Genomic DNA, 24,889 nt, shown 5'->3' with positions numbered 1-24,889 from the left:
TGCCCCTCCACCTATTTCTTAGATTCATAAAAGTAGTTACATGACATTGGCCAAAGTTCTAATTAAATCAGTGGCATCCCCAGAGCCCAAATGGCTGGGGTTAACAGGTTCCTGACAAGCCTATTCAGCTTTTACAGAAATCTCAGCGTATAGAGATTCCCCACTGCACATTACTCTTGTTGTAGTTCCCTGACTTTGTCATTGTATTACCCTCATTACATGGATGATGGATTAAGCTTTAAAGTAGTTATTATTGTTCTCATCATCTCATTCTTCTCATTCTCTTTGATGGGTTTTGGATAAAAGTCATCTGAGGATAACTCACTTTCCTTCCATTCTTCTTCAATATTTAAGGTTCTGTGGATTACCATGTGGGTGGATAAAATGTCTGATTTTCATAATTGAGTAAGGGTATTAGAATATAAATCTTACTTAGGATAGCAACTTTTATCCTAAGGATCCCTGGTATGACATGTACCTCATCTTTTTCACAAATGGTTTGAATTTCTTCTACTTTTCATTATGGTTTGGAGAAAATGAATATTCAGAATTCTGATAGCCATTAAAAATTTTTCTCTAAAGTATTTGGGGGCCAATGTTATGTCCAGGAAGTGGTGGCCAACAGCTCTTTCTGTAAAGATGCTCTGGTAGCAGTGCAATTTATTTATTGAATTATCAAGGATATTTGAAGTTTTGTATTTTCAATAAAGGGATTCATCATAGGTTATTCTAGAAGGCATAATGACCTTTTGCTGAATAATTTCAGCCAACCAACCAATAAATAAACATTTATTGAGCATCTGCTACATTCAAAGCACTGTGCTGAATGCTGGGGTTACAAAAAGAGGCAAAAAATAGTCCCTGGTATGCAAACAAATATATACAAATCAAGCTATATGCAGGATAAATAAGAAATAATTAAGAGAGGGAAGGCACCAGGATTTAGAGGGGTTGGGGATGGCTTCCTGTAGAAGGCTGGAGTTTAGGTGGGACTTAAAGGAAGCCAAAGAGGTAAATAAAATGAGGAGGGAAAGCACTCCAGGCATAGAGAACAACCAGAGAGAATGCCGACAGCCAAGACATCAAATATCTTGTTTGTGGAACCGTCAGGAGGCCAGTGCCACTGGATCGAAGAGTATAAGTCGGAGAGTAAGGTATAAGAAGACTGGAAATTTGAATACTAAACAGAGCACTTTGCATTTGCTCCTGGAGGCAACAGGAAGCCCTAGAGTTTAGTGAGTAGGAGAGTGATATTATCAGACCCGCACTTTAGGAAAATCAGTTTGTGTCTATCTGAGTAGCTGGTAGATGCTGGTTTGTTTTTTTTTTAATCCTGCCTTGATATGTAGAGTTTCCCATGCCACTGTGTAATCTGCATCTATCTTTATATCCATCCTCCTTAAAGATAAACTATCTTTTATTTCTGGTGGCAATGACCTGATCTAGAATTTGTCCTTCAGTTGTTTCAGTCACGTCCAATTCTTTGTGGCCCCATTTGGGGTTTTCTTGGCAAAGATACTGAAGTGCTTTGCCATTTCCTTCTCTGGCTCATTTTACAGATGATGAAACTGAGGCAAATAGTGTTAAGTCACTTGCCAAGGGTCACACAACTAGTAAATGTCAGAGCTGGATTTGAACTCAGGAAGATGAGTCTTCCTGACTCCAGACCCAGCACTCTATGCCACCCAGGTGATCTAGAATAGCTATCATAAAACTCTCAATTTCTATGTACAAATCTAAATAATTCAGTCATTTGCTCAACTGCTTCTATGTCAACATATTGTAGGTTAGGTTCATGTGGATGTCACCCATGGAGAGCATTTTGATTTCACTCTTGGATGTTGGCTGTTGCATAGGCTCCTTCCAGAGATAATCTGCTTCTGGCTACATTCAACAAATCCTGTGGCATATATCTGTTGTCTGTTTTTACTAATGTTCTGTGAAATGAGGTTGGTTTGTCAGCCAGTTTCTGTTCCAAACTTCTTATTTCTATCAATTTTAACCTCTTCATCACGTGTTCTGAGAACATCTATCAATCTTACTATTAACATTATTATTTAAACATAACTCATTATGTTTTTTCACATACTTACCCTCTTCCAAAATTTCCTCTTTATGTTGATGGCACCATCATCCTTCCAATCACCTAGTTCTGCAATCTTAGAGTCAATGGATGCCATCCACTTCCTTATTCCCTACATGCAAACAGAGGCCACAGCTTCCCAATTCTCCTTACACAACACCACTCACATCTATTTACTTCTCTCTATTCACACAGATAATACCCTGCTCAGTCCTTTATCACCTCTCACCTACACTATTGTAGTAGCCTCCTAATTTCCAGTCTCTCTCCTCTCTACTTCCATTTACTGCCTACTCTGTGACAGGCACTATGTTAAGCACTAAGGATACATGGACAAAGATGAAAATAATTCCTGCCCACAAGTCACTTACATTTTTCTATGCTACACAGAGCTACCAAATTAATATTCCTAAAACACAGATCTAACCATGTCTCCTACTCAGAAATGTCCAGTGGTTATTGCTTCTAGGATCAAATATGAAATCCTTTGATTGGCATTTAAAGCCCTCCACAATATGGTTCCCACATACTTTTACAGACTTATTTAACATTATGCCCTTTCACACACTCTACATACATTATAAAAGAAACTCATAAGCCATAAACATCATATAAATGTGAGTTATTATTATTAGAGGTGGTAGTACTAGTGAAATCACATTACTGACATACATACTACTACGATACTAGAGTGAATCATCTTTTAAGGAGTATGGTATTATTTAAATTCAGTTGAAAATTGACATAGAAAAAGCAATGCAATATAAAATAACAATGATCATTTACATTTACATATCACTTTCAGCTTTACAATTACATGCCTTATCTTATTTTAGCTTCACATCCATTCTGTGAAGTAAATGTTACAGGCATTATCGTCCTTTTGTATAGGACATCAAGCTATAATATACACTCAATAAAATGTGCTGCGTGATTTAATGATATATATCTCACTCAAGTCCACAATTAATATGAAAGGGTTGAGGGGGAAAAGGAGGAAGTTAACTAGACATTGAAAGATATAAAGCCCTTTTTCTGGTTGACTACAAATCAAGATCCTTGGTAACTTGCAAAAGAAGGGTTGTCATACGTCAATTTATTGCAATAGAAAAAGGGGTTCTGTACCTGGGGATCCAAGAACTTTTTCTTTTTTTTTGTTTTGTTTAAATCTACTTCATTTGTTTAAATCTACTTTAAAGTCCAAGTTCCTTATTATCTCCACTGTGTAATCTACTTCAATGTAATTGGCTTCTTTTATAATCCTATGTATTTCTTTTGAGTTCTTAAAACCATAATTCCAAGGAATCCATAGGCTTAACCATACTACCAAAGAGATCCATGACAGCTGCAATAGAGCAAATCAATATTTTTGTATGCATGAGTAATGATATAAATAAGTGTTACACTGATTAGTGAATCTCCTTCAACTCCCACTCCTACAACTAAGAAAAGCCCGTTTTCACCATTAATTGGCTAATTCAGCAAGTACAACTCACCATTAGTAATGATAACTAGCATTTCCGTAGCCTTTTAAAGTTTGCAGAGTGTTTCACATAGGTTATTTCATTTCATCTTCATAACAACCCTGTGAGATGAGTGCTATTATTATCCCCATTTTGCAGATGAAACTGAAATTGAGAGTAGTTAACTGACTTGCTCAGAGTCACACAGTTAGTGTGTGGCACAGAATTTGAATTCAGGGCTTCCCAAAGTTCCAAGTTCCTTATTCTCTCCACTGCACCACTTAACTGCCTCCAAATACCAAGACTTTTTAATTTTGTTTTTCTCCATCATTTTGTTACATCTCAGCTCAGGCCAGGTTCCCTTTGAGAGCTATGCAGCTTGGACCCTTAGTGTGATTCCATTTGTGAGCACAGAGATAAGCGTTTTCCTCCCCTCCTACCCTAACTAAGCCTGCCTGCCCTGGACATCTTCACATATTTTTATGATCTTGTGTCTAACTGTCCCTACTCATAGGGATAAATTGGGTTTATTAAAGGAGGGAAAAATTCCCAGTTAAGAAGATAGAATTATTAATAGGATGTTATCAAAGATTAATAGAGGATTCCACTTTAGAATTTCTCTAATTGAAAAAAGAGGCATTTTGCCTCTAGAGAATATCTTCTTTCATAAAGGCCACATGTAGAAAAAAAAAAGGAAAGTAAAACTAAATATGGGTCTATAGAATTGCAACATCGACATTACAGGAAAGAATATAATGGGAAGCTGAGAGTCATCCAATTACTCTAAATGCTTGTCCCACCTGATACCTGAAATTATCCTTTATCTATGTAAAAAAACATTAAGGCTATAGTTTGCTGTGAACCAATCAGATTAGGTTTTATAAGGGATTGTCTGTAGTTTTCTTTCTCCCCCTCTTAATTGATTGTTGTGAGTGTTCACATTTGACTTACTGCAATGTGATTAGATTAACAGTTAGCTAGGTAGTATAATGAGCAGATCACCAGACAGCATTAAGAAAATAAATTCAAATCTTAGAAACTGGCTAGCTATGTGATTCTAGGCAAGTCACTTAACATCTCTTGGTCTCAGTTTCCCCATCCATAAAATTTGGATAATAATAGAACCTACCTCACAGGATCAAATGAATATCAAATAAGACAACATATGCAAAGTGTTTTTGCAAACATTAAAGTATCAAATAATTACAAACAATTGTTATTATTATTTATTTGGGAACAGGAGAAACAGTAGTACTACCAAAAGGACTTCAAAACTTCCAAATCTATGATCAACACAATGGCCACCCATTGGTGGCATTCTAGAGGACTGATGACGAAGCATGCTATCTCTCACCTGGCAGACAGCTGATGAATTCAGAGTGCAGAATGAGACTTTTTTTTTTAACACAACTAGTGAGAAAATTTGTTTATTTTTACTATGCATGTTTTTTCAAGAGACTTCTTTTTCTTTTTTTCCCCCAATTGGATGAGAAGAGAAAGGGAGAGAAAATGAATTTCTGTTAATTAAAATAAAAACCTTTAATTTTTAAAAATGATCACATTCTTTGGAGGAAAAATACAATCAGAAGTCTCGCCCAAGGTAAGTGGGAAATTTTAATATCTTATTTTGGACTCTAAGGATTTGCAGCTCTCATTTTTTTCTACTTTAACACTTTGGCTATAAAATACTATCTAAAAATTTCAAGGATTTATGATTTCATTGGTGTGAGTACTCTCCCTACCAACACTCATCAACAGAATCAACACTCTTGACTCCTTAGTAAATAGATTTCATAAGTTACCATGGATACAATAAAATCAGCCTCTAGTGGTCAGAGTGATGGACCTCTCTGAGCTCAGCTAAACTGTTCCATCCAAAACAGAAATGCAATGCATTGCCAGATCTGTTCTGAAAGTCTGTCCATGGTCAGAGTTAGAGCCGCCCACACTTATCTTCTACCAGCACAGCCTTAAGATAAAATCTGAGGTCCTCTCCACATCACAACAAGGCATCAGAGTATGACTTAGAGTAGAGATTTTACTGTGCTTAGCAATAGAAAACTTTTATGTAAAACAAACGAAAGACATTCTTTCTGTTTGTTTATTTTTTTGGTTTGGGCAATGGGAGTTAAGTGATTTGCCCAGGGTCACACAGCTAGTAAGTGTTATGTGTCTGAGGTTGGATTTGAACTCAGGTCCTCCTGAATCCAGGACTGGTGCTCTATCCACTGCACCACCTAGCCGCCCCTGTTGTTGTTCAGGCAAATTCAACTCTTTCTGACTCTATTTGGGATTTGCTTGGCGAAGCTACTGGAGTGATTTGTCATTTCCTTCTCCAGTTCATTTATAGATAAGGAAACTGAGGCAAATAGAATTAAGTGACTTGTGCAGGAGGGGCACAGTAAATGTCTGAAGCCAGATTTGAACTCAGGAAGATGAGTCTTCCTGATTCCAGGCCTGGTGCTCTATCCACTGTGCCAACTAACTGCCCCCTGTAAAATTGAGTCATTTTTAAAAGGAAAGTCTTCTTCCTTATGGGAATCATTGTTCTGATAGACTGTAATACCAGGAATGTTGTCCCAAGTGCCATTTGCAACCTCAAATTCACTCTCCATAAGTGTATCATTTTTCATCCTACAGCTCTCTATAGCTTTGCAAAGAGATTTCAAAAGTTGATAGACCCTATAATATTTTATTTAAGCTTCTAAATTGTCATTGACACCATGGTATTTATCAGTTCCATCAAGTACAATTCTAATCTTTCAGTAGAGAGTTTACAGACAGATTCTGATGGAAATGAAATTAAAAGGGACTGGAGGGGAGAGGCAGGGTATGCAGAATTCCCTCCTGATTCTTATTTTGTTCTGTCCCAGATGGTAAATTTATCATGCCTGGAATGTATGGTACAGTGGCCAGACTGTGTAATACCAGGCAAGATATATAGTATCTCTCAGCCTCTGTTTCATCATCTATAAAATGGGGATAATAATAGCTCCTTGGGTTGTTGTGAGGACCACATGAGATATTATACGTAAAATACTTCACAAACTTACAACACTATACAAATGCTGGTTATGATTATTTTATCATAAGTTACATTTTATTATAAATTAATACTGGTTATAAATTATATGTAATTATAAATAATTACAAATAGGTATAAATAATTACTGGTCACAAATGATAAATACTGGTTATAATTATTATTTTCTCCTCATCTCTACCTCATAAAATCCCTTTCTTCATTCATCACATTCTCTTCTACAACTTTCGTGATCTCTCTCCCTCAAACTATGTGCACCTTCCCTCCTATTTAACAACATTGTATTTATTTTGTATTTATTCTACATGTATATGTTATCTCCATCACTAGAATGGAAGCCCCTTGGGAAAAGGGATTGTTTCATAGTTTGTATCTGTATCCCTAGGACCTAGACCACGGCCTGGCCCACAGTACCCAAATCCAGTGTTCCACTCCACACACTGCCTCTCTATAAATAGCAAGGTTAAGCTATTCATATTTAATAGTATTAATCATTCCTCATAAATAAATCTCTTCCATCTTCTAACTTTTTCCCCCTCTCTGTCTTTGGCCTCTTTCCAATATATTATGTTATCACCTCTATGTCTCCTTTAGTTTCACTAGACTCTGGGTTCATCCTTTATGCAGAATATTTTTTCTGATTACTCTTCACTTATCGTATCTGTTCTATTTTTTCAAAAAGGAATACCATTAGATTAGGTTGGATTTTCAGGTCAAAGTAACATTTTTCAACATACAAGCCAAATCCCTGCCCTTTTGTCTAACTAGGCTACAAGGTCCATGAGGGCAGACAGCATATCTTATTTGTCTTTGAATAGCCCAAGATGTAGCACAGTGTTCTGTATGTAAGAAGTATTTGATAAATATTCAGTGCAGGTTGCTGTAATAGATAAAGAGCTTGCTTTGAACCCAGGAAGACCTGAGTTCAAGTGAGGCCTCTGATGCACACTGCTTGTGTGATCCTAGATAAGTCACTAAATATATCTAGATAATTCTCTAAGTTACAGAGAAGGTGCTGCCCTGCATTGGCAGAGGGACTTCCCTCACCTAAGAGTTATTAATATCAGTGAAATCACCAGTCCAGTCTTATTCCTATCCCTTAATGATGAACATCATAATTATGATAAGAGAGCTTGTCCACAAGGTAGAAACCAGAAAACAATCTCCCTCCCTCTTTTGCAAAGGTCTCCTTTAGAGAGTATTATGGAAGTGGAGCTTTGTATGCAATTGTCACGCCTGGCTAATACCTTTGTTTTGCTGAACCTTTTTCCCTCTTCATTCTTTCCTTTTATTTATTTATTTTTTTATTACAAGAGATGGTTCTCTGGGAAGAAGAAGGGGATAAATACAGAAATGAAAGTGATATAAAAACATGAAATATATTAAGAAAAATCTTGAAAATAAAATAAAGTTTTGTCAACCAGAACCTCTAACCTGTGCGTGGCTGGAGCCAAACAAAGCAGGTTAGAGACAGCAGAGTCAGGAATCAAACAGAAGTTTGATTTTAAAGTGAGGGAAATGGCTTGCAAGAAAGGACACATGTGCTGGGGGAGCTGTCCCTGTTGGGGAAGATCCACTTTAGTGTGGGGAGATCTCAGTACTTATACTTATGGCTACGTAGTGAGCTGTAGCCCTGACAATGAGAGGTCACAGCAACAATGTGACGAGTTTGATTCACAGCAGGGCTTCATGACCAGAAACAATTCTAGAATTTTGCTGTACCTGAGATCATCCACAGGGTGAGCACAAAGGATTGTTGTTATGCCAATCTCAGGCATAGCCTGCTTGCTGGATCTTAGTTCTGGAAAACAGGGTGTCGCCTAATATCTTGACAGTTTGGATGAATTCATCTGACTTGAATTTAATACTGTTTTTGCTAATGCTTTTGAGTTTAGAGCGAACTTAAAACTTAAATGATATTTTAAATTCATTTACTCAATTAGGTTATTAAATAAAGAAAAATCTCAGTGGAATGAATTAACTTTATCCTACTTAATACTGCAAAAGTTTAGCATATGCACTTTAATTTATCAAAATAAGTTATTATTAATGATATATGGCATTAGAAAAAAAATCAACCTTGTATTCTTTTTCAAACTATACTGCCAGGATTAAAACACAGAGTTGTGTTTTTGTTGTTGTTGTTGCTGCTGCTGTTGTTGTTTTTAGCTTCATCATCTGACAAAATAGAAATAAAGAGAGCTTAACTATTTCTGGACAGCAAAGCAAGGTTGGGGGAAATATTCAATGCACAATATTCTGCTCAGACTAGGGTTGGATGTGGAAGGTATTTTCACAGCATGAGTCAGACTTTAGAATTGAAAATTCCTGAGTACATTTAGAAAAAAAAAACATATATGTCTAATATCAAAATAAAAATGCACACCAAAATATATATGCAAAATTTAATGTTTAAAAAAAACCAGCATATCAATGCCAGTGAATCAAGGTAGACAGAAAAGACTGCATAACCTTGTGATATAAACAGAACACAAGTTTAGTTAAATACATGGGTGTATATTGTAATAAAGAGTAGCAAAAAAAAAATATGAGGAATACTTACATTTTGATAGTTAATGTATCAAGGGACTAAATTACTTCAAATCCTTGCAGACCAAGCTGACCACAAAGACTCTGAAGTCCCTGCAATGATTCATGTGTGCATAATGACCCTTTCCTTCTATCATCTCAGCAGTGGAAATTGCTTGAAACCAGTGAAGCAATTTATTAACCCTCCAAACTGCACACAGTATGATTTCTGAATTTCCATATCCAATAGAGCCTGTTAACAGATTCATATAAGAATCAACAAGATTCAAGAAGCATGAGGATTTTAGTTTTATTTTCCCTCAAGCTTTACTTGATGTCTGCAAAAATCTTCACCACTTCTCTTTTTTATTTCCAATGGCATCAGTTGCCTTCCAGCCGACTGAGAAGATAGAAGTAATCTTTTCTACCTCAATGGGTGTCTTTCTTTACATTTCTCCCAGGCTCAGAGGAAGAGGTATCTTTCATCCTTCCAAAATGACACACCATAACCAAGAGCTTAGGAAGCTCTCAGTAAATACTACTTGCCTCTGTTGCTCAGTAACCCGTCAGTTCCATTGTAATTAACTCTTACTTATCTCACAGGACTCTTCCAAAACTCTTCTTTCCTCAACTCCCAGTAGCCCTGCCTCCAATAACATATTTACTACAGAAGAATTCATTACCTACTTCACTGAGACTATTAAGACCATCTGATGTTAGCTCCTTCACCTACTCTCCCTCCCCTCATTCATTCCTCAAACCTGATCTATATAAATACCAACTATTCTCCTTTCCTCTGGTCCCAGAATAGAAAGTATATTCATTCCTTACCACGGCTAAACCTTTCACCTATACTTTTGTTCACATTCCTCCTCCAGGATTTTGCTTTTATCATCAGCTCCACTCAAATATATTAACAGTCTTTTCCTACCCAATGGTTCCTTCTTACCCACCTAAAAACATGCTCAGGTTTCTCAAATCCTAAAAAAAAAAAGTCTTCGCTCCAAAGTTGTGCCTCATAAAACTAATGCACCATGGGTATTCTCCCCATCACTGCTAAAATTCTTAAAGTGGCTGTCTATATCTACTGTTGCTACTTCCTAATCAGCCACCTTCTCCTCAACCCTTTTTGATCTGTTTTCCATCCCCATCACTCCACTGAAATCGCCTTCTTAGTATCAGCAGTAACCTGCTAATGGCCCACTCCACTGCCGTCTTTTCAGTTCTCTGATCACTTTGTATTTTTTTATTATGAATCATGACCTTCTACAAGAAATTCTCTCTTCCCTTGGCTTTGGGAACAATATATTCTCCTTTAATTCCTCATACTTCTCTTTTTCCTTTGATGACCCTCCCTCCATTCTCAATCCCTTAAAATGGGTATTTTCTAAGGTTCTGCTCTTGACCTTCCTCTTGCCCCTCTCTACAGTTTCACTTGGCAACCCCATTCACTGTCATGGCTTTAACTGACACATTTAACTCTCAAATTTGCAGAATTAGACCAGAATTCTCTTTAGTATTTCAGATCTTCATCTCCAACTCTCTTCAGAGGATATATCTACCTGGTTATCCCACATATACTTCAAAGTCACCACATCCAAAACCAAACTTAAAATATGTTTTTCCCTTAACAGGATACTCCTTCTGACTATCATTTGTCCACGGCATCACAAGTCACTGTGTCTTCTATGTGCATAACCTTGCAATTATATTTGATTCTCCCCTCCACCTAACCTCTCGTAGCCAAGTTTTGTTTGTTCTTTCTCCATCACATCTGGTTCATCTGTCTCCTCTCCATTTACAAAGCTAATACCCTACTGCAAGGATTCATTACATCCCACCTAGATTATTGTAATATCCTGCTTATTGGTCACCCTGCTTCTAGTTCATCCCCTCTCCAACCAATCCACTACACAACTGCCACAATAATCTTCCTAAAGCACATATAGGCTTACGTTGTCACAGCCTTTCTCCAAAATCTAGTGTCTTTTATTGCCTCTAAAGTAAAATATAAATCCCTCAGCTTGCCATTTAAAGCCTTTCACAGCTTGGCTCTAGTCTACCTTTCCTTCCTTATTTCGCTTTGCCCCCTTCTCCACACATTTTGTTTATCTAACTGGCCTGCTTGTTCCTCAAATTCAGTATTTAATCTCCCACCTCTGTGATTGTGCAAAACTGTCCCCTATATCTGAAATATACTCCCTTCTCACATCTAATTCTTAGATGCCTAAACATCATCCTTTGAGGCTAAATTCAGGCATCACCTCTTAACCCTCCTCAAGTTATATAGTGCACTCACACTCACTTCCCTACCAGTAGAATAGAAAACCCTTGAGGACAAGAACTGTTTTGTTTTTTCATTCTGTCTTTATATCACAAGTACCTCCCAAAGAGCCTTGCATGTAGTATGTGCCTTAAATGACTCATCAGTATTGAATTTTCACCCACTTGGATTATTGCAATAGCCTCATGAGGGTTGTTTCTATCTCCACTATCTTCTCACACTAATCCATCTTTCATACCACTGCCAGATCAAATTTCCTTATGCATATAGTTAGTGATATTGCTCCTATGCTAAAAAATCTTCAGTGTCTGCTGCCAAATCAGTAAGACTCATATTCTTTGCCTGACATTTAAGGTCCTCCATAATCTAGAACTACCACACATTCCCAGTCTTACATGATATTGCTCCCCTGACTTCATTCTCCACTCTAGCCCTACTAGACTGACCTATGTTCCCCAAATATGCCCTCTATTATCCCAGCTCCATGCTTTTGATCATGATGTTCCCTATGTCTGCAGTGCTCTCTCCCCCACCCACTCAGTAGAACAATTCCAAACTACCCTTTAAAGCTCACTCAATATTGCCTCCTCCATAAAGATTCCCTTAACCCCATACCTACCTTTGTCATTAATGATCTTTCTGATTAAACCTGAGGAAAAACTCTAATGCACTAATCATGAAATATATTATAGTGTATTATGGTTGGTATATTTGTGTCATACCCTTTTACACAGAGCCATAACTAGAATTTGTTTTTCCAGAGGCTGGCGGCACCAGATACAACTTCAGTGCAGTTTTGGAGGGATTGAAGACCTTTCACATCCAACTGTATTTAAGAAGAGTCTCTAATAGGGCTTAAATCTGGCAGCTTCTGATTTTAACTAATTATTCTTGCTAAGCAGGTGCTAAATTTAATTGTTTCTATGCCTCTGAAAGGTTGCAAGTCTTTTCAATGCCTCTCTAAACTTTTGCCCAGGGACAGAGCTCCAGCTGACCCACCGTATTTACAACTTCACCCTTATTGGTATCAAAACTCCAGAGAACAAAGACTATATGCTATCTAAAATCATATTGGCTGAGTACCTAGCAGAATTTGCATATACTAGGTACTTAACAAATGAGTTCTTTATTGCCAAATCCAATGAACTTTTATCCACTCCCATTCTTTTTTTTTATAGTCCCATAGCATTTAGTGTTTTTGAAAAATCTCTCTTCCCTTGGGTTTTTTAACACTATCATTCTCTCCCTATCCCCTCTTTTTTTTCTCTCCTGTCTTATGTTCATCACCTCATGCTGGTTCAACATGTCATGTCACAGCTGTGTGTCCCTGGGAAGTCATTTAACCTCACTCAGGTTCTTCATTTGAAAAATGAGAAGACTTTCTAAACCTTGTCCTACCTGTTGCATGGGGTTGTTTGGAGGAAAGTGCTTTGTAAACCTTTTTTGTTGTTTAGTCATTTTAGCTGCGTCCAACTCTTCTTGACCCTATTTGGAGTTTTCTTGGCATTTCCTTCTCCAGCTCATTTTACAAATGATGAAGGTGAGGCAAAACTACTCACCCAGGGTCATATGGCAAGTAATTGTCTGAGGCTACATTTGAACTCAAGTCTTCCTGACACCAGGCCCAGTGCCCTATCCACTGTGCCACCTAGCTGCCCTTTTCCAGCCTTATAATGCTAAATAAATATGAGCTATTTTCATTAGCCTTTTACTCTTCAAATTGGAAAGTCCCGGATATACATCCCCCTAATCATTTACCTACTCCCGGAATCTTTGTTCTAGCCTGGAACTATTCTTAGCTCCTTTTGTTCCTTCCTCCTACTCCAGCCCCCACACTTATTTCTCTACAATCCCCCATGCCTGCAATAGCTACCCACTGACCATCTGCCAAGCTGCCTGCCTGCCTTCATTCATTTAGAAATTACTGCAGATCCCACCCCCTCAAGGAAATGTACCCCGATTTATGAAAGAGAACAATAATAACCATCTCCTTGAATAAGAACTCAGATATAGAGCTGGAAAGGACCTTGGAGATTATATAATCTGGAGATAAGATTTATCTCCCAAGTATGTATGTTCATTTGAGAATAAAGACCTTGGATAGTCAGGGTTTGTACATAGGTTTAACCAGCTGCAAGAATCTCAAGGGCACACAATGAATATTAAACCAATTTATCAATGAAACTAATTGATTTCATCCTCTATTGAGCCAGAATCTGAAAACTACTCCCTAGGCTCAAGAAGCATTCTACCTTTGAATGTACTAGGTTTCAATTTAGTTTGAAAGAGACAATTTAAGTGGTACCAAGAGATACCCCAGTTACAAAAAATAACTCTAGAGTTTCCAACATGTGAGAATAGCTGAGTGGTAGTATTAGAAAGAGAAATAATGAATCTAGAAGGAATAGTAGGTTCAGGGGAAAAGATTCAATTTTGGACATGCTGAATATCAGGAGAGCAATCTATGTGGCAATATTCTTCGGGCAATTGGAAATGGAGGTTGGCACTTAGAAGAGAAATCATTGCTGGAAATATAAAGTTGATAAATATATAGCAAACTGTAAGGTAAATATCCAGGATAACCACAGCAGTAGATTCATTAGGGAAAAAAATGAAAAAGAAATTTGGTTAATAACATTTGGTACTCTATCTCCTACTTCTCTACACTGTAATGAACTTGTTCATTCTCATTCAATTATTTACAAATATTTATTAAGTACTTAATGACATACCAGGCACTATGCTTGGTGCTAAGGATACAAAAACAAAGAAAAACAAAACAATCCTGGTTCTGAAGGGTCTTGTATTCTAATGGATGAGACGACATTACCTCTCAGAATCCTGGTCTTCCTTTAAAGTTCAGTTTGGAAGCCATTTATTCAAATTTTCAAATTTCTTGTGGTTGTTATTGTACTGCCCTGCCTTGGTTTTCCTTATTGTGTGTGTGTGTGTGTGTGTGTGTGTGTGTGTGTGTAAAATATATGTGTGTGTATGTGTGTGTATACACAAACATATACACACACATATTTGTGTAGGTGTTGCGTCATTTAGTCAATTTTAAGTTCCTTGAGGTCAGAAACTATTTCATCTGTGTCTTTGTCTTGTCTTTGTGTTATAGATCATTGGGCCTGGAGTTAGGAAGATCTGAGTTCAGATCTGCTCTCAGATACTCACTTAGCTGTGTGACACTGGGCAAGTCTCTAACCTCCATCTGCCTCCATTCCTTTAACTGAAAAATGAGGATAATAATAGCACCAAGCTCATGTGATTGCTGTGAGGATCAAATAAGATTTGTAAAGTGCTTAGTATAATGTCTGATACATAGAAGGTGTTTAATAAATGTTTATTCCCATATCTCTTCTCCTTCTTTGTATTCATCTGTCACAATGCCTTGCACCTAATGCACACAGTGTTTGTTGAATTGAAATGGATTATTAAAACTACTCAGTTGGCAGTGTTTACACTTGATCCTTTGGCTACATGATTTTACAAAGTATACCATAATAGCATTCTGTATTTATACGTAGTTAATTCCTAATGATAATAATAATGATAACTGTATTTCAATATAATTGGTTTCCTTTATAATCCTATGGATTTTATTTTATACATTTAAAAACATTATTAGACTCATATTGCCTTTTCCATGTAGTGGCCTGTTACGCTGGGCAAATCATTTAATCTTTCAGTGCTGTAAGCAATTCTAAGACTATAAGTTGCAGAGAAAATGCAAACCTGCATTGGTACAGGGAATTTCCTCATATGGGAGCTCCCTGTACCAAAAAAATCACAGGTCCATTCCCTGAAAAAAACCTGCATGATATGGTCATTGAAAGGAATGCACCAAATAATGATAATAATAACTCCCTTTATATTGCACCCTAAGGTTTATGAAGAGTAACAATAAACCCATGAAGTTAGTACCATCATAATCTTCATTGGCAAAATGAAGAAATGGAGGCCCGGAGAAAGGTGAAGTAAACTGACAGAGCTATTAAATGAAGGAGCCAGGGCTTGAACCATGCAAATCAAGTCCTCTTGATTTTAAGTCCTTAATTCGTTAGCACCACACAAATAAAATATATTTTTATTATAATTTCAATTTATGATGCAGAAAAAATTATAGAATATCTAATGGAAGAAGCTATTGATGGTGAGCTTTCTTTTTTTATATATTGAAACAGATACTATGAGAATTTTGGATTTTCATCTTGATTATTATTTCCTCCTTTCCTTTGGTCCCAAAGAAGAGGTATCATTATTCCTCCCTAAGGGTAATTTGTCTACCTTCAACTCTGATTCCATTCCTTCCAAACTCCTCCAGGACCTTGCTCCAAAAAAACATTTTTATATATGTATCTTCATTCTCTTCTTCACTAGCTCCTTCCCATCTAGCTATCAAAATGACCCCCAATCTTAAAACAAAACAAAAACTTTCTCTTGACCTTTTTTACCATCTAGCCACCATTTTGTCTTTTTCCTCTTTTCCTGCTGTACTACCTCATAAAGTCTATATCCAACATTTCTACTTCATCATCACTCATTTCACTACCCACTACAAATGGACTTCTGCCCCAACTATTCAATTCAAACTCTTCTGCTTAAAGACACCACTGACCTCTTACTTTCCGAATCAATTTTCCCCCCAGTTCCCTTCATCCTTTTCAACCTCTTAGCAGCACTTCACAATTTTGACAATGCTTCCTACTGGATATCATCTCTTAGTTTGATACCACACTCTTCAGGACCACCTCTTGACTCTCCCAAGAGAGAAACCACTCATTCTACTCATTCTCATTCTTTTTCCCTGCCTCCTTTTTTTCTCTTCCCCATAGGGTAGATGTTCCTCAAGGTTGGTCCTTAGCCTTCTCTTTTCTCTCTACACATAGTCCCTAAGTAATTATGTTTATCCCTATGACTTCTATGACCACCTACTTGCAGATTCTCCCTGGTCTGTCTTGATCCTTGTCCTCTCTTCTGATCTCTATAATCTGGGACCAACCTACTATTCTATTACATACACACTATGCTATCTCCATGCTGGATTACTCTGTTTCTCTCAAATTCACCCCAGGTGTTTCCACTTCTTAACCTTTGCACAAGCTGTTCCCTATGTCCCTTTCCTAGTTTCTTTCCTATTGAACTTCTACCTATGCTTTAAAACCTAACTAAAATGCTACCTCTACTATGAATCCTACCCTGATTTATGTACCAACTACCTAACTGGTAATCACTCTCAACCTTGGACCACACATAACTCTTTTTCCCCCTAATCCTCTTAATTTTGTATTACAGTTTTTTTGTATCGTTGTATTATCTGCCTACTAGACTCTAACATTCATAACAGTGAGACTGTTTTTAAACTAAGTTTTGCATTTTCTCTGGTGTCTAGCACAGAGCTATCTACATTTTAGGTGTTTAATAAGTGTTTGCTAACTAATTTTTTTAAAAAGTATGTGAGGAAAGGGATTCTCCTTTATGCAATACAGATTACATGGGGGAAAGACTAGAGGTCAGTAGATGGATGTTTAATATTGGGGTAGTATGAGGAAAAACTGAAGGCCTTGACTGTGGAAATGAAGAATGGGCTAATGTGAGAAATATTTAATGGAAGAGTCAAATAAATGTCAAATCTGGCACTTTGTTCCCAAGTTTTCAGAAGAAATTGTAACTTAGAAAATTGTCAGTTCTAGCTTTTGGTATTGACTGTTCTGTCACCCTACTATGGTTGGCTCACTGAGATCAGACTTGGCATTATGAAGTTACAAACCATCACAGCATTGTGAAAAGTTACAGAGAAGCAATGTCCTACATAATCAGTCACAAATCACCATTTACTTTTTTTTTTAATGTTTAAGAACTAATGACTTTTTTAAAAAAATGTTTAAGATCTAATGACTAAAGGGCAAATTCATCATTAATTTTGGTATTATATTCCCTTCATGTTGAAATAGTTTTCAAAAGTTTATTAAAGGCCAACATGACAAAACAGGAAAATGATAATTGTTGGAGAAGATGTGGGAAAATTGGAACACTAATGCATTGTTGGTGGAGTTGTGAAATGATCCAACCATTTTGGAGAACAATTTGGAACTATGCCCAAAGAGCTATAAAAATGTGTATACCCTTTGACCCTGCAATAGCACTTCTAGGGCTGTATCCCAAAAACATCATACAAATGGGAAAAGGACCTACATGTACAAAAATATTTATAGCAGCTCTTTTCGTGGTGGCAAAGAATTGGAAATTGAGGGAATGCCCATTATTTGGAAAATGACTGAACAAGTTGTGGCATATTAATGTAATGGAGTACTGTTGTGCTATAAGAAATGCTGAGCAGATGGACTTCAGAGAAACCTGGAAAGATTTGTATGGACTGATGCTGAGTGAAGTAAGCAGAACCAGGAGTACACAGTAACAGCCACATTGTACGATGACTAACTTTGACAGACTTAGCCCTTCTTAGCAATGCAAGGATCTAAGACATCTCCAAAGGTCTCATGATGGAAAATGCTATCCACATCCAAAGAAAGAACTATAGAGTTTGAATGCAGATCGAAGCATACTATTTGCTATTTTTTTCTTGTGTTTTGTTTTGTTTTCTATTTCTGGTGGTTCCTCCTATTGGTTCTAATTCTTCCTTAGAACATCAATAATGTGAAAATATGTTTAATAGGAATGTATATGTATAGCATATATCAGATTATGCACCATCTTGGGGGGGGAGAAAAATTTTAAACTCCAAAGTTTATGGAAGTATTGTTGATAAATCAAAATAAACTAAGAAAAAAAAAGTGTATTAAAAACTTACTATCTATAAGGCACAGAAGATACAAAGAGTGACATGAAATAGTCCTTACCTTCAAAAAGTTAAATTCTCTTTGAGATATAATGTGTAATGGTGTGTAAGGTATAGCTGGTGTGAGCCCCCATTATTTTTACCTGTCTCATGGCATGTGGACAACCTACCTACTCACCCTTTGAGCTGGCTCACTCAAACCAATCTGCCTTCACACTGACAGCTTTGAGTTTCCAGAAAAGGACTACTGCCACAAAATTATATTCTTGCAACAATCTAGGACTAACCCTATTGTAGGGAATATGCTCTCCCTACTTTCCAGTATAGCTCTTGAGTTACCACAAGTGTTCTTCTATTTACACAAAACCAGCCACTCACAACAACAACTCCACTAGATTTTAAACAAAACTCATTACTAAATAATAACCAATACATAATATGCACTCAACATAAACAAATGCAAGAATAATCAATATATCATTATCCTTACATAAAACTGAGTCACAATTTATAAACAAAGAACTCAGGATCTGTGGGAAAAATGGGCCCATGCTTGCCTAAACCTGGCATGGTGACACATGAGTGAGGAAAAGCCATCTGCTCTAACTCACAATTTTGAACTGGAGGCATTGGTGTCATTAGTCTATCTCAGGAACATCTAGACAACATGAAACTGCTCCTCTGCTAATTTCCATCTTTCTGGTCCTCATCATTCTGCTGCTGGGTATGTCCTCTTTTCTTCTAACCTCTAACCAATGAAGCAACTATAGGATCTTTTAACTAATAATCACCCTTAAAAGGGCCCTTGAAAATGTTACTCTTTTATATTGTCTAATAGTTCCCTTTAAGCCAGAGAACTGCAAGGTTCATTAATCTGACCCTCAGCAAGAGAGAGAAGACCCGCTCTTTACTCACCAGGATTACACACCCTCTAATTAGATCTCAGCATGTGTTTCTAATAGACAGCAAGTAGCTACAAAATGTTTTTTTTTCCCTTTCTGCTTTTCCTTTTCACACCAGAGGGGGCAACCCAGAGCACCAGGTACATCTGAGGCTTCACCTCTTTTAAATTGTAGATAGCCCTGAAGAACAATGGCTAAAGATGAAACTCTTCTAATGAATCTGATCCTTTATTCAACCAATCAAGAACTAGCAACTGAAGCCTTCTGGTCTTCTCACTGCTCCTGTTCCAGGTTTCCATGCACATCTCTAACCTAGCTTTTCTATGCCCTCCTGAATTCAAACCTCTTCATTTTGATAACTCCAGCCTTATTATTCGCCGTTTCATTACCTTCAGTTGCTCAGATCAGTACCTCCTGGTAAAAATAGACTTAACTTTCTCTTATGAGGCAAAATAACAACAACAACAACAGAACCTCATAAGCTCCCCTTTTCTGTTAGTAAAACTAAAAGTCCTTTGAAAATCATCTCATGCCCTTGTAGCAGTTAGTTGATTTATCATGTAGTGAATTTTAAACTCTAAAGCGTTAGAAACAAGTTAAATGCAAATGAGCTATGGGGAGGGGGACCACAAAGTTCTGTAACCTCCACCATCCCTCAGCCCTCAAAGTGGTCTTCCAAAGTCTATGTTTAAAGACTTTATTTACATTCTTATCTGATAAATTTTTAATAAACAAAAGTCCTGTTTTACCCTTTTCAGCCATGAAAATATTTACATATGATAGGTACCTCCCCTTACAACTTTGCATTGGAGGAGGAAATTCTCATGCTGAGAGTTCTTTACAGGTGAAACACTCACTGATCCTCTCATATTCACAAATCTTTCCCTATTGCTTATAGCAGAGCTCTACCTGATGAATATATATTGAAATGAGAGTCCTTGAAAGAATAATAGAAAGAATACTGAACTAAGAGTCAAAAGACCTAGGTTCTAGCCTTAACTTCACCAATAACTAGTATATGACTTGAGAAAAGTTACTTCACCCATCTGTGAGCCTCAGTTTCTTCATCTATAAGATGAAGAATCACTTCTAAAGTCCCATTTAACTTTAAGATTATGTTTCTATGTAAAGTTGAGAGATAGTGTTAAAGCAATAGAGTAGTTGGAGCACCAGTCTCAAAGCCAGGAAAACCTGTGTTCAAGGCATACCTTTGACACATTCGCTATGTGATCCTGGGCAAGTCTCTTAAATTCAATGCTCTAGGCAACTTTCAAAGACTGTAACTTAAAGAGAATGGGCTAATGTGGTTTGGCAGAGGTGTTTCTTCACCTAAAAGTAGCCTATACCAATGAAATCACAAGTTTAGTCTCTATTTCTAACCCTGTATAAAGTTATAAGTCTAGTGAAGTATAGGTATAAAAATGTCGATTACTTCAGTTATAAAATGATGTAGAAAGAGAGCCAGGATTAGAAATGTAGTCCTCCACTTAAAGTCTTTCTTGAGGATATCATGTTCTGCCTAAGTATCTAGGACACACCCATGTAACTCATTATTGCATTTAAATTTGGGTTGTTATATTTAATTACATTGTAATGAAAACCAAAAGCTTAAACCTTTTTCATATTCACATTGTCCATTGCCTATTCACGAGAGTCACATTTTAGGAATTCTGTGTCATAGTACATTTTTGTAAATAGAGAATATAGCCATGCCTATCAACGTTACCTTAAATATGTCTGCACTGTTGGGATTAAATAACTGGTGCTTCCCAGATCCCAAAATGATGGGACCCGAAGACCTCTTTTCTCCATAAGCATAAAGGGACACTGTAGCAGTTGTGCCAGCCTTCTCAAAATCCCCTGTGACAACAGTTATCTTCCAGTCTCCTTCTGCAAAGGAAGAAAGAAGTCAGTGAAAATGTGCGTGGAAATAGTCATGGTATTTGGAGCACCAAATGAGCTACTAAAGAAGTAATGGAAGGGAAAGGAACCTCAATTCAGGGGAAATCTGGGGCTTCAGACCAGAACCCAGTTAAACTTTGTCATTGTCAGGGAGTGTCAAAAGAAAAGGTTGTACTGCCTGCTTGAGTCCTGCAACTGGCATGTAGTTAGTCATAGAAATACTGCAAAGACTGCAGGGTAAAGAAAGGAGTGGTCTTTATAGGAACAGTTCACATCCTGAACTGAATGGCTGAATACAGAACATTCAATACTATGTGGTTGACTAGAAGCATGAAGTATTGATTGTATCATCAGCTTGGGATCATTGCTAAGACCACGTGGTGAAAAGCTCTGAGATCAGATATACTACTGAGTACCACGTGGTTAAGAAGAGAGGATGCCAGACTAGCCTTAGCTGTGAAAAGCCAAGGTTATTAATCCCTTTGGAGGATCTTGGGGAAATGGCAGATCTTGGAGAGCTTCTAGAGAGTATACTGTAGTTTTCAAGGGGATTGGCCTCATCATCCAGTGAAGGGGCAAAATACTAGGTGATAAAAGTGAGAAAACAAGACTCAAAGGAGGGGGGTAGAAGAGCAGGATGGAGGCACAGAAAATTTTGAAAGAGAAAAAGATAATGTATCATAGCAGCAGAATAAATAATCAAACTTCCTGCAGAGATGATGCTGGGAGCATAGAAAGGTTGAGACAAGCAGAGCATAACAGAAAACATTTTTTGCAAAGATCTATGAGCTGTCCTCTGATTGGTTTCACTGAAAAGATAAATTGAACTACTATTCATTTTATCATCATTCTCCACTATTTCTTAAAAAGTTAACCTATCAAGAACACAGCAGTGAAGCCTTTTCAAAAGAGGCCTGTGCCTATGCTAAACATTCTGGTTCATGGAAGGAAAATAAGTCCTTTCAAGGCCATGGAGCTCATAAAATTCCCATTCATCACAATTTCCTCTTAGGTCTCTGGGGTATTTGACTTTCTTAAGAAATTGGTGTGGTTATAGGCAACATATATGAATGAACTTTGAAGGTTTTCTACATGGCCAAAGTCTGGTAAAACTCTTCAAATTTGTCCCTGAAACTTAGGTTTTTATTGGCTAGTCCACTAAGCCCTTATCTTTTTTTTTTTCATAAATGATTTCAGTGCATTTCTGTAGCTCAGTGCACATACAGTATTTGACTATCTCTAATCAACTTAATAAAGCTTTCATTAATCAAATCTCTCATAATCTTACTCTGGACCCTTAAGAGCGGAAATTATGTTCCTGCATGAGAACACAAAAGGAAAGAACTCAAATGATGAACACACCATTCTTTTCACCCTGTGTAGGTGACAAGTTTGTGGGAGAGGATTTCACTTCATTTGTTAAAAAAGGAAACAATCCAGTTACAAGCTATAATCCTGTTTGGGATCAATGCCATGATCTTATTTCTCATGGAAAGCCTCATTCTTATGATTGAACAGTTCAAGTAGTCATGCAACCTGCTGTTAGGCTTTCCCCTGCCCCAACATCCCTCCCTGAATCCATCCCCACTTCTTGGGCTTGTGCTGTATTCTTAATGTCATGCCATCATGCAGAGAAATGAGTTGCGATATCAGGCTTGATCTCCTGCTTGCTAGACTAGAGAGGAACAAAGAGAAAACACTTCCTTGCATATTGTTCTCCCATGATCTCTCACTTTTAAAACAGAGAACACGATCATGTCACCATGACATGAAGCCTTAAGGGTGGATTAACGAATGAGAAATTCTGAAACCATATTTGTCACTTTTCACATTTTCCTGAGTATCCTTTTCTAACACTGTACAAAAAAAAAATTAAAAATCACTTCCCTCCCTTTTTTTAATATTATGAATTCAAATATATGAAGATCTCCTTAATTTGCCAAAGGAATTGATGCCTCAGCACCTAAAATACAAAATAGTAAAGGATCTTTGTAGAAAGTAATAAACTGAAACATTCTGAACCTCAACTCCAATTAAAAGGCACCGCATCTCTGTGAAACACAGACAGTTTATTTTTAACTGGGCTAAAAATATTTTTACAGTTTTTGTGCTCCTTACTTATGTGTCACAATTATAAGGGTTCTTCCTTCTGTAGAACTTTCTTAAGAAATAAGAAAAAAATATGAATCCAGGTCTTATGGCTATGAAGTTTCTTAGTTTTATTTTTGCAACTGCCCTCCATATAATCCCAGCTACTGGTAAGGAATTATTATCATCCTTCATTCCCTTTTTAGAAAATAACTCATGTTGGTTAAAGTCTTTTAATGTAGGAGAAAGAAATAGAGGTCAAGCACAATTGTAAGGGTGGACAAGGTCAAACCATTAAGTGTTAGTGTTCAGAGAGACACAGAGAGACAGAGAAAGACAGAGACAGAGAGAGACAGAGACAGAAAGACAGACAGACTGACAGAGACAGATGAGAGAGAGAGAGAGAGAGAGAGAGAGGGAGAGAAACCTTCAACTGTGCAAGACAAACTCGGCTGCCTTAAACTGAACAAAGCCACCAAGACTTCCTTTGTCACCATTCACAATTATTTGTCTTTAAAATGGAATTAGTACAGTAAAAGTTGCCTCCCCTCAACACATATGGAAAACTCAGATTGTTTCTTGCATGCTACACTTTAAAAGATTCTTTTCCTTTCTTCTACTTAATGAAAAAAAAATAACCTGAATGTGGGTTCTGAATAAAGTCTGACTGGGCCAATCTCCTGGTAGTTTAGGTTTGATGCTGGAACAAAATAAGACACCTCGAAGTCATTCAACAATTATAACAAAAGGAGGTTTATAGCTTAGCTATAACAGAAGAAGGCTATTCCACAAGGATAGGCCCAGAGGACCTCTCCAATTGATTCTACTAGCTAAAACTCCCTGACCTGTGTTGCCCATCATTATCTACTTACCAAGCATCAGAGGCCTCCTTGAGCTCATTGTGGCTATTTTGAAATCAGGGGAACCAAGAAGTAACACAAACAACTTGATTTTTAATTCCCTGAGCAATCAAGCACTGAGGAGGGTTTCAATACCTTTTAAGGAAAAATTAACCTAACCTGCCCAAGGATGTGGATATTGCTCCTACCACACTGCAGTTATATAGTGATTCATATGTACATTTCCCTAAGTTTATTTGTTTTTTTTTAACCCTCTGTATGGAATCTCTAGGTACCATTATTGGCAATCCAATGGACCTAGAGAAAGAATTGATTTCAGCCAATTAATGAAATCGAGCTTGCCACTTCATTATAAGCTCACTAATTCCTTCAACAAATACATATTGAGCACAAATGTGTACAAGCCTTTGTGCTAATTTCATAAAGATAATTTTTTGTCCGTCGTTCTTTTCACTTGTTCAATATAATATAGATACACTGTAGTTGGAATATATAGATCATCATTAAGACTCTATAGTAGGCAAGACTATGGAAATCACATCTGTTTTCAGGCCAATGGCATTAAGGTATTTTTTTAAAGATGTATGTTCTCTGAAAGTATTCTTCATCATAGTGGTAGATATCCTATTTGAGGTCCAAAGAAAACAAGGATTTTCTGTTGATGGAGTTCTCCTAAATGCTCTCATTCTCAAATAACACTGAGTCAATTGCAAACAAACCCAGAAAAAGCCTCCTTGGTGAAATCCATAGCGATGGAAAAGATGTCTGCACAACCATCTACCTTGGATAAAGAACACAAAATACTCAGTCTATGACATGGAACTGGACAGGTAGGTCATCAAATTTGTCCAAATTTGTCCACCATTTTACAGGTGTCTTGAAAAGTCACAGCAGATGAATAATGAATTAAGCCTAGACTGAAATAGGATGAGTTCA

At 37.1% G+C, this 24,889-nt stretch overlaps 1 protein-coding gene across 1 annotated transcript in view; it reads right to left on the bottom strand.

Annotated features, from left to right (window-relative positions):
* The window catches only part of LOC114053992 (lipoxygenase homology domain-containing protein 1-like), a 657,625-nt gene that overhangs the window by 337,403 nt on the left and 295,333 nt on the right, over positions 1-24,889 (bottom strand). Inside the window, 1 exon segment of the mRNA XM_027877094.1 lies at positions 20,830-20,993. Within this exon segment, the coding sequence (XP_027732895.1) occupies positions 20,830-20,993 (164 nt within the window).

Source organism: Vombatus ursinus, unplaced genomic scaffold (genome assembly GCF_900497805.2).
Source record: "Vombatus ursinus unplaced genomic scaffold, bare-nosed wombat genome assembly UNPS02014812.1, whole genome shotgun sequence".
Classification (NCBI taxonomy): domain Eukaryota; kingdom Metazoa; phylum Chordata; class Mammalia; order Diprotodontia; family Vombatidae; genus Vombatus; species Vombatus ursinus.
The sequence above is the reverse complement of the archived record's forward strand: the minus strand, read 5'-3'. Positions and strand labels throughout refer to the sequence as shown.